This window comes from Anomaloglossus baeobatrachus, chromosome 1 (genome assembly GCF_048569485.1).
Source record: "Anomaloglossus baeobatrachus isolate aAnoBae1 chromosome 1, aAnoBae1.hap1, whole genome shotgun sequence".
Lineage (NCBI taxonomy): Eukaryota > Metazoa > Chordata > Amphibia > Anura > Aromobatidae > Anomaloglossus > Anomaloglossus baeobatrachus.
In genome coordinates this window covers 688,970,369-688,987,510 of record NC_134353.1, presented here as the reverse complement: position 1 = coordinate 688,987,510, position 17,142 = coordinate 688,970,369, and the positions used below count along the sequence as shown (strand labels likewise).

The 17,142-nt window shown below is 41.3% G+C and overlaps 1 protein-coding gene across 1 annotated transcript in view; it reads left to right on the top strand.

Moving 5' to 3' along the window:
- SCARF2 (scavenger receptor class F member 2) overlaps nucleotides 1-17,142 on the top strand; it is a 290,316-nt gene that overhangs the window by 104,364 nt on the left and 168,810 nt on the right. The window contains exon 2 of the mRNA XM_075320198.1: nucleotides 16,053-16,111. Within this exon, the coding sequence (XP_075176313.1) occupies nucleotides 16,053-16,111 (59 nt within the window). The remainder of the gene's footprint in view (nucleotides 1-16,052; nucleotides 16,112-17,142) is intronic.

The following is a 17,142-nucleotide window of genomic DNA, read 5'->3' as shown; positions in this document are numbered from 1 at the left end:
TTTTAAGGCCCATTCTGATGACTGTTTTTCACAGTTAGAGCACATATCCATTATAGCTTATAGTGCATTTTTCACATCCATCACTATTTGCAGACCAAGTTAGTATAAAAATATCATGGAAGTATGTTAATTTTTGATCCAAGTCATAAGACATGTCTTTGGATCCGTCATAAATCACAGACCGCACACACTGCCTCCTGTGTGTAGTCAGTGTGCCACCCATCTTTAACATTCTAATGGATAGGATAAACTTTGACTTTTTTTTTCATTTTGGCAAATTAGGAAATACTGATGATAAAATCAGATGCACTGACCAAATTGTGATACAGCACACTGATGAAAATGTGTCAGTTTTCCCATGCACGGGGATAAAGTGACGTCTGAATGAAGCCGTACAACAAAAGACACCAGAGTGTTCTAGTTATTTCAGGCAGTTGGGAACATTATCAGTTATGACTAAGAGCCCTGGTACTAGCGTGTGAAACGCGTTACAGTATATACAGTTGGAATTTTTTACATTTTTGTACCATTTGATTTGAAATATATCTAATAAATGGCAATTTATTATTGAACTTTGGGATGAGTACTAGATTCACCTCTTTAACATTAACAAATAGTGACTCATTCATTAGGTCGTTAATGTTATAAACTTACATTTGGCAAGCAAAAAAGAAAACATAAGAATAAAATTACAGACTTTCAGTTTGCCAGACATTATACACATTTTATGAAAACACTGTTCTTTTAATGTTCTGTATTTCAGCTGGGATTAGTGGTTGGGTTCGATTTTCTTGCTTCATCTCCCACCGAACACAAAGTAGCATTGGAAGGTTCCTGTTGCAGAAAGCTGCATCCGAATAAGAGGCTGGTTAGGTCAGAGAGCGGCAATAGAGCTGAGCAAACCTCAGGCTTGAGGTTCAGGGTTCTGGCCTGGAAAATGACGTAAAAATCCCCGTGGTGAGTATTGCGCTGTGCTCGTGTCTGAGTGATTATCTGCATTGTGCGTGTTGCTGGAAGTGTTTGTTGCAAATTAGTCTATCATTCAGCGTACTGAGCTGTTTTGTTTTGTTTATTGAGAATAAAAAAAAATACACCTCCCACTTTGCTCCGATAATGTTTTGCTATGGGCCTAAAGCAAAACACTTCCAGAGGTGGGCGGTGTTTTTTTTTATTATTAATTCTCTGTGAACAAAACAGCTCAGTGTACTGAATGAAAGCCTAATTTGCAACAAACACTTCCAGCACCGCGCACAATGTTGCGCATCACTCAGACACAAGTGTAGCGCCCCACAGTGCAGGTGGTTAACCTACTGGTCACCGGGCCATTTCGGGTCAGGTCAGGCGTTGCCACGTGTTGGCCTTGCCCGGTTCCAATGCCCCGAGGCATACAGTAGATGGTTATGGGAAACGTTTGTAGTGACACCTGTGGTATGCGGCCTAGGTAGTAGCCACCACTGCCGGGTTCTTCGCCAGGACAGGTGTTATGGCAGCCAGGATGGTGTCGCTCCCCACAGGCGGAACGGGAACCAGGTGGATGATGAGGGTTGTAATGGCCGTTGGCGCCTAAGCACTGTGCGGCAACGTCGATAAAGACGAGCTAACACAGTCTCTGTGGGTTCAGGGTATAGTTTACTCACAACTTTAGCTGCCATTCAAGTCACACTGGTCACTGCCGTGATGGGCTCCTGTCAATCCCAGATCCGGTAAGGGGTCACCACCGGTGTTTTGAGAGAGGAGTGAGAATCCTATTTTCTAGGGTGTCCCCCTCCACAGTTAGGTACCCTGGCTGAGCTCCCGCTCCAAGCTCCTGGACACAGTAAAGTCCAAGTTTTCCAGAGATGTCTTGCCAGAACTATGGTCCTGACGGGTCTGTTTTTGATGTGCGTGTGTTGTGCCTATTTCTACCCCATGTGGAACTAGCCCCTTCCAGGTGGCTAGATTCAGTGACCAGGAAGTCCATGATCGTATGGCCACCCCCTGCCTACTCTGAGCCAACCCACTCTGTGTGAAGGCTCCTAAGCTATATGTAGTGTGTGAATGTCGAACACCGGTGATTAACCCCCTTCTTACCTGAGTTAGATACCGCACCTTAATTGTGGTGTGTCTCTTATTAACTCAGATCCTGCCAATAAACCTATCAGAAGCTTCCAAAGACATGACATCATTATACAGTCTGTACCATATTGTTTCAAGGCATAGTACTCTTAGGGCGGCTTTGCACACTACGACATCGCAGGTGCGATGTCGGTGGGGTCAAATCGAAAGTGACGCACATCCGGCGTCACTTGCGATGTCGTAGTGTGTAAATCCTAGATGATACGATGAATGAGCGCAAAAGCGTCGTTATCGTATCATCGGTGCAGGCTCCGACATTTCCATAATGCTGGTGCCGCGACAGATACGATGTTGTTCCACATATGGATATATACACACATACATACATACATACATATCCATTATAGCTTATAGTGCATTTTTCACATCCATCACTATTTGCAGACCAAGTTAGTATAAAAATATCATGGAAGTATGTTAATTTTTGATCCAAGTCATAAGACATGTCTTTGGATCCGTCATAAATCACAGACCGCACACACTGCCTCCTGTGTGTAGTCAGTGTGCCACCCATCTTTAACATTCTATTGGATAGGATAAACTTTGACTTTTTTTTTCATTTTGGCAAATTAGGAAATACTGATGGTAAAATCAGATGCACTGACCAAATTGTGATACAGCACACTGATGAAAATGTGTCAGTTTTCCCATGCACGGGGATAAAGTGACGTCTGAATGAAGCCGTACAACAAAAGACACCAGAGTGTTCTAGTTATTTCAGGCAGTTGGGAACATTATCAGTTATGACTAAGAGCCCTGGTACTAGCGTGTGAAACGCGTTACAGTATATACAGTTGGAATTTTTTACATTTTTGTACCATTTGATTTGAAATATATCTAATAAATGGCAATTTATTATTGAACTTTGGGATGAGTACTAGATTCACCTCTTTAACATTAACAAATAGTGACTCATTCATTAGGTCGTTAATGTTATAAACTTACATTTGGCAAGCAAAAAAGAAAACATAAGAATAAAATTACAGACTTTCAGTTTGCCAGACATTATACACATTTTATGAAAACACTGTTCTTTTAATGTTCTGTATTTCAGCTGGGATTAGTGGTTGGGTTCGATTTTCTTGCTTCATCTCCCACCGAACACAAAGTAGCATTGGAAGGTTCCTGTTGCAGAAAGCTGCATCCGAATAAGAGGCTGGTTAGGTCAGAGAGCGGCAATAGAGCTGAGCAAACCTCAGGCTTGAGGTTCAGGGTTCTGGCCTGGAAAATGACGTAAAAATCCTCGTGGTGAGTATTGCGCTGTGCTCGTGTCTGAGTGATTATCTGCATTGTGCGTGTTGCTGGAAGTGTTTGTTGCAAATTAGTCTATCATTCAGCGTACTGAGCTGTTTTGTTTTGTTTATTGAGAATAAAAAAAAATACACCTCCCACTTTGCTCCGATAATGTTTTGCTATGGGCCTAAAGCAAAACACTTCCAGAGGTGGGCGGTGTTTTTTTTTATTATTAATTCTCTGTGAACAAAACAGCTCAGTGTACTGAATGAAAGCCTAATTTGCAACAAACACTTCCAGCACCGCGCACAATGTTGCGCATCACTCAGACACAAGTGTAGCGCCCCACAGTGCAGGTGGTTAACCTACTGGTCACCGGGCCATTTCGGGTCAGGTCAGGCGTTGCCACGTGTTGGCCTTGCCCGGTTCCAATGCCCCGAGGCATACAGTAGATGGTTATGGGAAACGTTTGTAGTGACACCTGTGGTATGCGGCCTAGGTAGTAGCCACCACTGCCGGGTTCTTCGCCAGGACAGGTGTTATGGCAGCCAGGATGGTGTCGCTCCCCAAAGGCGGAACGGGAACCAGGTGGATGATGAGGGTTGTAATGGCCGTTGGCGCCTAAGCACTGTGCGGCAACGTCGATAAAGACGAGCTAACACAGTCTCTGTGGGTTCAGGGTATAGTTTACTCACAACTTTAGCTGCCATTCAAGTCACACTGGTCACTGCCGTGATGGGCTCCTGTCAATCCCAGATCCGGTAAGGGGTCACCACCGGTGTTTTGAGAGAGGAGTGAGAATCCTATTTTCTAGGGTGTCCCCCTCCACAGTTAGGTACCCTGGCTGAGCTCCCGCTCCAAGCTCCTGGACACAGTAAAGTCCAAGTTTTCCAGAGATGTCTTGCCAGAACTATGGTCCTGACGGGTCTGTTTTTGATGTGCGTGTGTTGTGCCTATTTCTACCCCATGTGGAACTAGCCCCTTCCAGGTGGCTAGATTCAGTGACCAGGAAGTCCATGATCGTATGGCCACCCCCTGCCTACTCTGAGCCAACCCACTCTGTGTGAAGGCTCCTAAGCTATATGTAGTGTGTGAATGTCGAACACCGGTGATTAACCCCCTTCTTACCTGAGTTAGATACCGCACCTTAATTGTGGTGCAGTACTCTGTGATGACCAGAGCCTCAGGGGCGCCACACAAGCACAGCACGAAACTCACCACAGGGATTTTTACGTCATTTTCTGAGCCTGAACCCCGAGCCTCGAGCCTGAGGTTCGCTCATGTTAAATAAATGAAAAAAACTAAAAAATATTATTATTTTGTATTTTGTATTTTTAATTGTTTGTAATGCAATATAAAGCAGTGAATGACCAAAATATAGGAAGTTATTATGTTGCTTTTTCTTTTTAATGATATAGGGGTGTGTTTAATGGACTGATTTTAAGTATTCAATTGCAAAAAATTCAAAAAAGCATTGGACCATTAAACTCTCTTGAATTTGGTATTGAAAGTACTAAAGTTAAAGACATTATTCAGAAATGTTTTCTAAACTTCTTTCGCTCATTATGTAAATTTTTGGACCTGGTTTCAGTTGTATAGAGTCATAATTAGGAGCAAAATAATTTAAAGGCCTATTTCTACGTCTCCAGCCACATGGCGCATAATAATTTTTTTTGTGCATATTAATTTTTTTCTCTTGGATTCATATGGAATCTCGCACACATACTATGTACAGGAAAGTGTTAAGGAACCCTATAGTAATGTTGTATACGGAGTACCAATGACTAAGAGTACTGACTGTGAACAAATGATATGTTCATGGACTTAATAAGCAATATTTTAGGCCTCATTAGCTTTTTGCTGTGGTCTTTTACGTCAAGAATGAGTATTGCCAAAAGCTAGAACATGCCCAATATTACAGTAATATACCATATATATTTAATAACAAGGAAATATAGCAGCAAAGTCCTAATGTGCAATATTTCTAGCCAAGAAGTCTCCAAATGTCGAAAAGTAGATTGGAAGCAGCACTCCAAACTCCAAGTGTTGGAGTGCTGCTTCCAATCTGTATATATATATATATATATATATATATATATATATATATATATACTAGCTGTACTACCCGGCTTCGCCCGAGTTAATAACTGCTGTTAACAAAATAGAATGTATTAACAAAAATTTATTTTGCACACAAAAACCACAAAACAAATAGATAGAAATGTAATTATTAAAAGGCAAAAACTAAGCTAATAGAAGCATTTCACAACATATATTTCAACACCACAGATATTCCACACAGATTTGACTAAATTGGCTAAGTAATGTGCTCCGTCTGTCTCTTTCCAGATCTGTCTCTTTCCCCGTCTGTCTCTTTCCCCATCTGTCTCTTTCCCCGTCTGTCTCTTTCCAGGTCTATCTCTTTCCAGGTCTGTCTCTTTCCAGGTCTGCCTCTTACCAGGTCTGCCTCTTTCCTCATCTTCCTCTATCCTCGTCTGTCTCTTTCCCCGTCTGCCTCTTTACCCATCTGTCTCTTTCCCCATATGTCTCTTTCCCCATCTGCCTCTTTCCCCGTCTGTCTCTTTCCCTGTCTGTCTCTGTCTGTCTCTTTCCCCATTTGTTTCTTTCCCCGTCTGTCTCTTTCCCCGTCTGTCTCTTTCTCCATCTGTCTCTTTCCCTGTCTGCCTGTCTCTGTCTGCCTCTTTCTTTGTCTGTCTCTATCTCTCTGTTTCTATCCCCATCTGTCTCTTTCCAGGTCTGTCTCTTTCCCAGGTCTGTCTCTTTCCCAGGTCTGTCTCTTTCCCCGTCTGTCTCCCCGTCTCTTTGTTTGTGTCTTTTCCTGTCTGTCTCTTTCCCTGTCTGCCTGTCTTTGTCTGTCTCTATTTCTCTGTCTCTGTCCCGTCTGTCTCTATCAAGGTCTGTGTCTTTCCCCATCTATCTTTGTCTGTCTCTATGGCTGTCTCCTCCTTCCCTGTCTGCCTGTCTCTGTCCCTGTCTGCATGTCTGTCTGTCTCTTTCCCCATCTGTCTCTTTCCAGGTCTGTCTCTTTCCAGGTCTGTCTCTGTCTGTCTTTTTCATCATCTGTCTCTGTCTGTCTCTTTCACTGTTTGTCTATGTCTGTCTCTTTCCCTGTCTGTCTCTATCTGTCTGTCTCTTTCCCTGTCTGTCTCTCTCTCTCTGTCTGTCTCTCTCTGTCTCTCTCTATCCGTCTCCCCACCGACATCTTATTACCTCACATATAAGCTTCTTATACTATGAATGTCTTTTGTTCCTATAGCAACCACTCACAGCTCCTACTAATAACCTGTAGTTCCAGGCTCCATTTACTTTAATGAAGGCATGTTTTTTGGAGAGTAACTGTAAAGCGCGGTCAAAACATAGTCTACGACGTTCCCTGGGTCACATGAGGTGTCTGTGCAAAATTTTGTGATTGTAAATGCGACGGTGCGGATACGCTTTTCGTTTCACTTTTTCCCCATTATGTAGATAGGAGGAAAATTGATTGTTAAATTGGAAAGTGCGGGGTTAAAATTTTGCCTCACAACATAGCCAATGACGCTCTCGGGGTCCAGACGTGTGAGAGTGCAAAATTTTGTGATTGTAAATGCGACGGTGCAGATACACTTTTCGTTTCACTTTTCCCCATTATGTAGATAGGGGCAAAATTGATTGGTGAATTGGAACGCGCGGGGCTAAAATTTCGCCTCACAACATAGCCTATGACGCTCTCGGGGTCCAGACGTGTGAGTGTGCTTTGTGGCTGTAGCTGCAATGGTGCAGATGCCAATCCCGGACATACACACACATACACACACAAACACATACATACACACATTGAGCTTTATATATTTTATATATATATATATATATATATATATATATATATATATATATATATATATATGTGTGTGTTCAGATCGTCACATATATATATATATATATATACACATCTAATTAATTGAAGATGTAGGTACTAATTCTTTAGACAAGACACATGATTTAATCAAGATGTTTTTTAAATATCGGCTCGAAAATGGCTCACAAACAATTCCGCGAGAAGTCTTTACCTTATTCCGCAGCAGTGTTTGTCTATGGCAGATCAAAGACCGTTACTTTTGCCTTCGAATATATATATCGACCACACAATTCCTTTCTGTCTTTTTATACTGGAGCTTGTTGAAATGATTGGACTACTTCACTGACAATTAACCTAATAGCTGACTAATGACTTTCCTATAGAAAAATAGAAGTACCTCTCTCCGAGCTGCATTACATCAGAGGCCGACGACTGATTAAAGTTCTACCCTTTGGGTATTTTTTTGTAAAGGAACAAAAAGCCTCTTGTGCTATTACTTATCAAAGGGACTCTATATAATCCATTTGATTATTTTCTAAGAAGGTTCAGGATGTTCTTTACTTGCACTCAGAATCAGTATCTGCTGGAACGAGAGGGGGAAATTGGACAGTAAAGGACTGCAGACATATTCAGTGTAAAGTTTTTCTCCAGATGGGTTATAAAGTGAAAGCATTCTTTGTCTCTTTAAATGTACGTACATGTTGGATGTAACGATCTTAGATGTAAACAAGTGAAAAGTGCGCACCACATAAACTTTTATTGGTCTGAAAACGTTGATATTCCTGAATTTCGGAATTGTCTTAGCCGTCTACTGCAGTAATTCTATGCTCGTATGCATCTTTCCAGCCTTGTATATTCTGCTGTTGTAAAATATAATACTGTAAAATACAAAAGTAATATTTTTAGGTATGGCCAAAGCATAACCACCTATGCAATGTACACGGGAATAATACAATACAGTACTAAAAGTTATTTAATGTTTGCAATCTACAAAACTATTTGGTTGGCAACCTAAGATCTTGAGGACCACGGCTGTTTTAAATATGCACAACTGTACAGTAGGGCATTGGATGGGCTGTAAACATTGATTGGAGACTGTGCTAAACATGTATGTAAATACGTTACATTGTGGATGTACTTTAAATGTTTTAGTCTTTATTTTTCTAAGGTTTTAGTAAATGTCAATAGTACATTACATGTAACCTGTCGTGCGGTGTTCTGCATTGCACTTGTTGGGTTTTATGACGGCCTCGGACTATGTTCACACCTCGGAGTCCAACAAACTGCCTGGGATTCTTTAGTTGCACAGTCTGTCATGGGCATTGGCTGGTTATGACTTCACTGCTCTTCAGTACAGCTGGAGTAAATTTCTGCTGGCCTGTGATCAGCTGCTGGGAGCTGAGGCTGCTGATCACCATCTCCAGCCTGCAAAAGGTTCTGTATTCTGGGTCTGTTTGCTGGATATAGCTCTTTGCTTCCTGGTTCCTGTTGTTATCCAGTTGTATGGTGATCCTCAAGTTGCGGGTCAGCGTGGTGTGTGAATCCTCCAGTAGTGTATTTATTTCCTACCCCTTTATGTTGCTCCGCAGTTCACATACTGTCCCTCCATTGTGTTTGAGTGCAGTATGCACAAGTTTTGATTTACTCTTGTCTGTGATTATTTGTGGGGTTTTGGTAACTGGGTTTTCGGCCTGCTCCCTGGGTGGGGGAAAGTAGTATCACGTCTTGGACAGGAGATAGGGCCACATTGGAGGCTCGAACCTGGCTACCATCAAGTCTACCTTCGAGATAAGGGACAGTACAGGAGCCCCAGTCGTAGGGTCAGCCTAGGAGCCCCTGTTCTATCCGTATACCCCGTGACATAACCCTGATTAATTAGGTCCAAACTCTGGGCCCACCACCAATACTGGTACAATTGTAAGATTGTAAGATGAGAGAAGGCAAGACTAAAACCTACTTCTCTGGATCAATACAACCTACACATATGCACCAAAAGTGCATGGAAACTACTCACAAATAATAATATTCAAAAAAATTGCATTAAACAATAAGGACAACATATAAATATATTAATTACCAGTGGATGAATGAGAGTATCAGTACTGTATCTTAATATATTTTATATAATATGTAATGTGTTAAAAAAAGCTTATTTTGGGTGGGAGGGAAGGGTAACCCATTAATTTTAATGTTGGGCAACTAAAAGTTTGCAAAACTTGCCTGGTTCATCAGCCAAACCTGTGTCTTAAGGCTGCTCTACACGCAGCAACATCGCTAGCAATGCTGCTGGGGAAAGCACCCGCCCCCGTCGGTTGTTCGTCATGGGCAAATCGCTGCTCGTGGCGTACAACATTGCTCGGACCCGTCACACGTACTTACCTGCCTAGCGACGTCGCTGTGGCCGGCAAACCGCCTCCTTTCTAAGGGGGCAGTTCGTGCGGCGTCACAGCGACGTCACACGGCAGCTGTCCAATAGAAGAGGAGGGGCGGAGAAGCAGCCAAAAGAAAGTGATGCCCACTTTGTTGCCGGAGGACGTTGCGTGTAAAGCCCCCTTTAGGCTCTGTTCACATCAGTGGCACCATATACTGAGTAGAAAAAAGAAAATAATCCAGCATCCACCATGTATAGTTAAAACTTGGTCATGACTAAGGGCAACAATGTTGCCTGAAACGTGTAGACGTACATCTCGTCCATACATACTTTAATATGGATTTGTCCTGCTGATTTTAGCTGATTTTCATTAAAGCTTTGTTTTAACTTGACGGATGCTGGATTTTTTCTTTTTTTTTTGCTTCATTGTCCACACTTGGCTAACTGGCATCGCATCAATATACTGCGTCTAATGAGCTGTTCATTTGTTGTTTTATTTTCTGTTGATCATATACCAGGTAGTTTCTGTGTCACCTGCCACCTATAAGGTCCAGTTGTAAAAAATATATACATTAACAAATAATATAGCAGGATAGAGGGGCTGAAACACAGATTTTAGAGGTGTGTCACTTATCAGGCTGTGTGCTGTTGATTAACACGTGTTTGCACTTTATATCATTGTGTGGAATAGCGCGGGTTTACTCTTCTATACTGATTATACGATGGCGAGATGGAAACCAATGACACAATGGTCTCTCTATCAGGCAAATGTAACCATATGAATATGTTTAGTTTGTATATCAGGATTTCTGGAGTACACGCTGAACGTAAATCACATATGTGCACACAGCTTTAGATAAATACCCTGTGTTAGGCTGATTTTATTAAATGTCTCCTTTACTGCTGCTTAGGTATGCCGTTCAATACATCCCTAAAGTTCTGGCTTTTCATAGCAATAAAAGCACTGAAGAATGAGAGAACACATTACAAGGGCTGCTACACATTATATTTTATTGTGTTTGCTTTTTCTTTTTATTGCTTAAAATCTACTGGGTATTTTTAATTAACATACATAAAAAGAAGAAAAATATATGTTTTACAGATCATCAAGATCTCATTCACTGCATAGAGCAAAATTACAAGTTATGACTTATTGGCAACAGCCACGTGTTCCTTTTCGGCCCATGATTCTGCAGAATCTGTTCAGTATTTTCCATGCGAGCTGTGCAAAACCCCATCAGCCTGTGGCAGTTTGGCTATTTACCAAGTAGTAAATGATACTTTCCATGTGTAAATCTTTAAACGGCAAACATCTAAAGGAGTCATTTGGTGAATTGAAGGAGAAAGAATATGTTATTTCAGATCTGCAGTTTTGCAGACAAGGATGTAAAGAATCTTCTGGTCCTCACCAAGCACTTGCAAGTCTAATAATGATCATGTTGTATCCAACAAGTAAAGTCTAGTGGTGCCTTAAGGGGTTTTCAGGTTTTATGTACATAAACCTTAGACGGAAACTTTCACCATGAAAATGCAGTCCAGTCTGCACGTCCAATGTAAAGAATACCACAACCGGACTATCTCCAGGGATAAATATTATTATTATTATTATTATTGTCTTTGTCAAGCAAAGGTTTTTGGCTCACTGTGCTGTGCTTTTGACAGGCATAATCCTAGAAAATCAAAAATCACGGACCTGATCAATCATCTGTTTTTATGCAATTTTCTATTATATTTTCTGTTTTATTTCTTATTTTATAAAATATCAATTTGCAGTCAGTGAATGAGAATATTCTTGTTGGCTTCCAGAGGCATTTCGATCTGGTTTGTACTAGTACAGAACAAAGAGCAGATGATGTAGTGACTTCCATACGGGATAAAATGTTATTGTCATTATACAAAGACATTTTCAATAAGGTTACATTTATTGGGTACTATGACTATATAGCACCCCCATGATCAGCGCCACATACCCCTAATTTATTACCAAGCACACTTCTGTATTTTTAGTAGTGACTGTAAAGGACTGGCACATGACTTATCAATATAAAGGACTGGCACATGACCTATTTCTTCTAAAGACCAGGGGGCACCCACTGCGAGTGGAAGAAAAGCGATTCCGACAGCTAAATAGGAAAGGGATCTTTACAGTTAGAGCAGTCAGACTGTGGAATGCCCTACCACTAGAGGTAGTAATGACAGATACTATAACAACTTTTATATCAGGGCTGGAGGATTTCCTCAATACACACAACATTGTCGATTATAAATGACTTAATGACAAAATGTAGAATTGGTGAAAGAATGTTGAACTAGATGGATGTAGGTTTTTTCAGCCTATGTAAGTATGTAACTATGTAACTGTACTTGTATTTACAGCTCAGTCGCATTTACTTGAATAAGACTAAGCTGGAAGTACCAAGCACATCCATTAGTAAATATATAGAGTGGTCTGTAAGAAATAATGAAACGTGCAAGGTGCTTGCCAGAACGTCACAGCTTTCTGAATCCGATAATTATCAGGACGAGGAAAGGGTTTAAAACTGGTATGCTATAGTGAGAGACAATGGTAGATCCTTGAAATATTGATTACATTCAGTGATCTATTCAACGCGTATACCCTTCTTCTTCAGGAAAATCACATGTGATTTTCCTGAAGGAGGCTTTACTCCAAAACGCATGAAATCACTGAATGTAATCAATATTTTAAAAATTTCTTGAAGAAAGAGGGTTTACTCCAAAATACGTAAAATAAATCACTGCATATAATAAATATCTAAAGGATTTCCTGAAGAAGGAGGGTTTGCTCCAAAACGCATCAAATAAATAATTGAACGTAATCAATATTTCAAAAAATATCATGAAGAAGGAGGGTTTACTCTGAAACATGTCGACTAAATCACTGAATGTAATCAATATCTCAAGAATTTCCTGAAGGAGGAATCACTGTGAACGCGTTGAATAAATCATTGCATGTAATCAATTTCTCAAGGGCCTCCTGAAGGAGAGTTTACTCTGAAATGTGTCAACCAAATCACTGAATGTAATCAATATCTCAAGAATACTCCTAAAGAAGGAGGGATTATCTCGAAAGCGTCAAACAAATCACTGCATGTAATCAATATCTCAAGGATTTCCTGAAGAAGGGTTTACTCCAAAATGCGTCGACTAAATCACTGAATGTAATCAATATCTCAAGGATCTACTATTGTCTTTCTCTACGGCAGTGCAGTTTTAATCCCTTCCTCCATTGATCGTTTTCCACGTTGTTGGAGATTGCTGCAGCCATGTTTCATGCTATTTTCGGTGGTTGTGTCCTACACAACCAATCTAGGTGAGCAATCTCTGTCATCTTCACAAATAAGACCCTATTATTGCGCTTGTCTACCTCATTTATAGTGAATCAGATAATAGGTATTGGAGACGGAAAGTTGGGCACATCGATCTGATGCAACATTAGAGAACTACGCAGAAAAGCAGTTTATAGTTTCAAATGAAGAACAAAGAAGAATTCAGGTTTCCTGTAATTGTCTTGAGTATTAGTAGCCACCTGACTATGATATCCTGCAGAGAAGAGGCAGGAAATATGACTAGCATGTGCCTGTATTGTCTTGCCCTAATTTGAGTCAATTCTTCTTTCCAGTAGAGTTGACCTGTTCTGTTAAGTTGTATATTAATATTCATACGAATAGGTATCATTAGGTACCAGTCTGTGCCTTGTATTGTTTATGATTATTGTACTTGTCCCTATTATGTGTACCCCTTTTCACATGTAAAGCGCCTTGGAATAAATAGCGCTATAATAATTAATGATAATAATATAAATTATTATACTAGAAGACATATTAAATAATAAATATATCATTGTCATTTTGGCTATAAAATACATATTCTCTGAGGATCTGATAATCCTTTGTTCCTGCCCTAAGTTGAAAGGCGCTTTCTTCAAAAATGAACATTCTGCTCAAATATTCGAGCTCATCACGTAAAAGCAAAAATGATTTCTTAGCATTTAACACATACAGCTCAGTACTTGGAAAGAACACTGCAGCTGGTTCACACACAAATAATTCCTTAAAGTTTGGGATCGATAGACTCTGCATTGCAGCAGTTGCCAGAAGTATTATTTTCTTGCATTTGGAAGAACGCTTGGCAGGTTTGAAACATTAAGTGGATACAGAGTTCTCTCTCATGTATCGGAGGAAGTGCCAAGAAATAAATATATATTTGATCTACATCTCATTGCCAGTCACAGACTTTGGTTTGTTGGATGTTAGGTTGTCCTGCTGGATGTGTTTTCTGTAATGCAGGAAACACGGACCAAGAAGGGATGCACCTGGCCGACACCAGGGATGGGATGTGCTGTGGCATACAGATGTGGGCCAATTGGTATCAAGAGGCTGAATGTCTGCCTGAAAAACCCTTACAACAAAATTACCGCACATGTTAGAATTTGTGTTGTTTTCGGTGTCCAACCTGAGAAAACAGAATGTGAACAAGGAAGCATGTTGTTCAAGTTAACGAAACACAAATACATCTTGTAAATATAGTTCAATATTTATATTTTATAGCGTATAATATACAAAATATGAAATAACCAGAACTTATCTATGGGCTAGGGCAGGTGTCCCCAACCTGTTGTTCGGAACCCACATGGAGCTCGGGGGGCCATGATGTGTGGATCGCGGATGTCTACCAGCTAGGTGCAATTGGACCAGGTCTTGCAAAAAGCTATGAAGAGCAGATCTCTAGATGCTGACTCTTGTGAGTAGCCCCACACAGAAGAGCAGATCTGAATGGGGAAAGGCAGGAACCCCTGAATATTAGTATTGGTGATTTTTGTGGAAAAGCTTTAGCTGTCATTATAATTGTAATGGCCTCTCTGGGTGTCACTACTGTGAGGGGGAGTTAAATGTGACTTGCGACCCTCTCTGAGAGCTGAATGTGGCTCTCACGGTCAGAAAGGTTGAGGACCGCTGGGCTAGGGCAAAACTAATCAAATAGCCCTAGAAAAACATACTAAACCACACCCATACTACCACTATAGAAACCCTATACAGGGGTGGAACTAATATAGGTGCAGGGGTTAAATTTGCACCTGGGCCCTGGTGCTTAGAGAGGCCAAAAAGTCCTTGTGGCCTTTATAAACAGACCAATACCGGTAAAGACTTGCAATAATTGGATTCTCCGTATGAGCTCTTGCTTTGGGGCCCATGAGTTTTATGTTACGTCACTGGTCCTGTACTTACATAGTGCAGTTGGAGGTACTGTGGTTGTATTCAATACATTAGGTGAAAGAGCTATAATGAAGAGTGTGTTGTGTGACTTAAGCCTAATGGCATGTATTAGTGCCCATCTAGTATTATCCATAAACCAGAATTTTCATTACTTGATTATGAATATTGTTCTCCACTGCTTGATGCCAATTTACATGTTGAAGTTTCTGGGCAACTCGGGGAAAATGAAAAAAGTACCTGACCGACCAAGACTCCTACTAACCATGTGGACTGGGATGCAGATGCTTAGTTCTTTTTCACAGAGGACCTAGACATTATCTTAGAAATTAATGAAGACTGTGACAGCTGGATGTTACCGGTTGGAGGTGTTTTTCCTTACAATATAATTCTATTCAAATAGTGCGGACAATGACAAACACACCCTCTTAGGCGGGCTTTACACGTTGCGACATCGGTAACGATATATCGTCGGGGTCACATCGTTAGTGACGCACATCTGTGACGCACCGTTACCGACATCACAGTGTGTAAACCCTAGGAGCGACGATCATGATCGCAAAAAACGTCAAAAATCGTTGATCGGTGACACGTCGCTCCTTTTCATAATATTGCTGCTGCTGCCGGTACGATGTTGTTTGTCGTTCCTGCAGCACCACACATCGCTGTGTGTGTGACACCGCAGGAATGACAAGCATCTCCTTACCTGCCTCCACCGACAATGCGGAAGGAAGGAGGTGGGCGGGATGTTATGTCCTGCGCATCTCCGCCCCTTTGCTTCTATTGGCCGGCCACTTAGTGACATCCCGATGATGTTGCTGTGACGCCGAACGCACCTCCCCCTTGAAGGAGATATTGTTCGGCGGTCACAGCGACGTCGCCGACCAGGTATGTGCGTGTGTAGCTGCCGTTGCGATAATGTTCGCTACGGCAGCAATCACCACATATCACATGTGCGACGGGGGCGGGAGCTATCGCGCTCGACATCGCTAGCAATTGCTAGCGATGTCGCAGCATGTAAAGCCCGCCTTAGTCTTGACGTAAGAAAGGATAACACCCAATTATCAATTTATTCATAAATATTTCGAAGCAATAACAGAGGAATAGCCTTATGCAGTGTTATTAAAAAATATTTAAATCCAACTTTAAATCTGTATTCACTGATTTTAAATCCACTTTATGTAAATTGTGCAAAGAAATGTTTTGGTTTTTTACTCCTTTTACAGTATTTTTTTCTCTTTTACAGTGGTTCAAGTTTTGCCTGCTGTGCAGGGTGGAAGCAGCTTGGAGAAGAATGTCCAATACGTAAGCATAAATATATACTGTGTATTGGAAATATATACTGTATATTGGTGTGTTGGAAAAAAAATTCTAGTTATGTGCAGGGAACTAGGAAAAAGTGCTGAAATAAGAAAAAAGAAAAGTATGACAAGTTAGGAGAAGAAAGTCAAAGAGCATGACCCCAACCATGATCCTCTATCTTTCTTCCCATAGCATAGTAGCATGATTCAGCTAAATGGTAAAGGGAGGAAATTTGATTTTAGCACGCCTCTTATTCTTGAAGATAGTAAGGGGTTGGTTTGAATAGGAGATGTAACTTAAATAAGACTTCCTGATTTTTTTTCTTCTAAGGTGTCCCAGAAATACCCTCCATTATTACGTACTATTATTACTTGAGCACCCACTTTTTAGCAGTGAAGCGAGACTAACCTCTCTAAATGTTAAGCCTAGTCTGATCTATAATCACTAATGCTATCACTAAAGAAGTAGGCATGTTGGGTACAGATATTGCATTCGCTTGCAGAATGAGATTTTCCATTAAAGAGGTTGTCCTGCCTTAAGCTGCAAATTTGCAGTGATTCTAGGTGACTTCAGACTTGTGAATCCTCACATCACATGCTGTGTGCACAGTTAGGCTATGTGCGCACGTTGCGTACAGTCACTGCAGAAATTTCTGCAGCGATCTGAAGAGCACATGTGCGCTTTAAATCGCTGCAGAAATGTCCGTAGTGAAAGCCGATTCCATGCGCTCTGCCTGCAGCTCCTCCCATAGACAGAGCAGGAGCTGCCGGCAAAGCGCAGGAAAGAAGTGACATGTCACTTCTTAGAACGCAGCGTTCGGCAGTAGCCGAAGCGCTGCGCTCTAAAACGCCACGTGCACATGGCCCCTGCACAATCTCCATAGACTGTGCAGGGGACGCAGGACGCATGCGGTTACGCTGCGCTACAAAGCACAGCGTAACTGCATGTATTTACGCAACGTGCGCACATAGCCTTAGGATTCTCCAGTGCTGGAACCGAGAGCAGGCGGTCATGTGACTGCAAGTATGAGATTT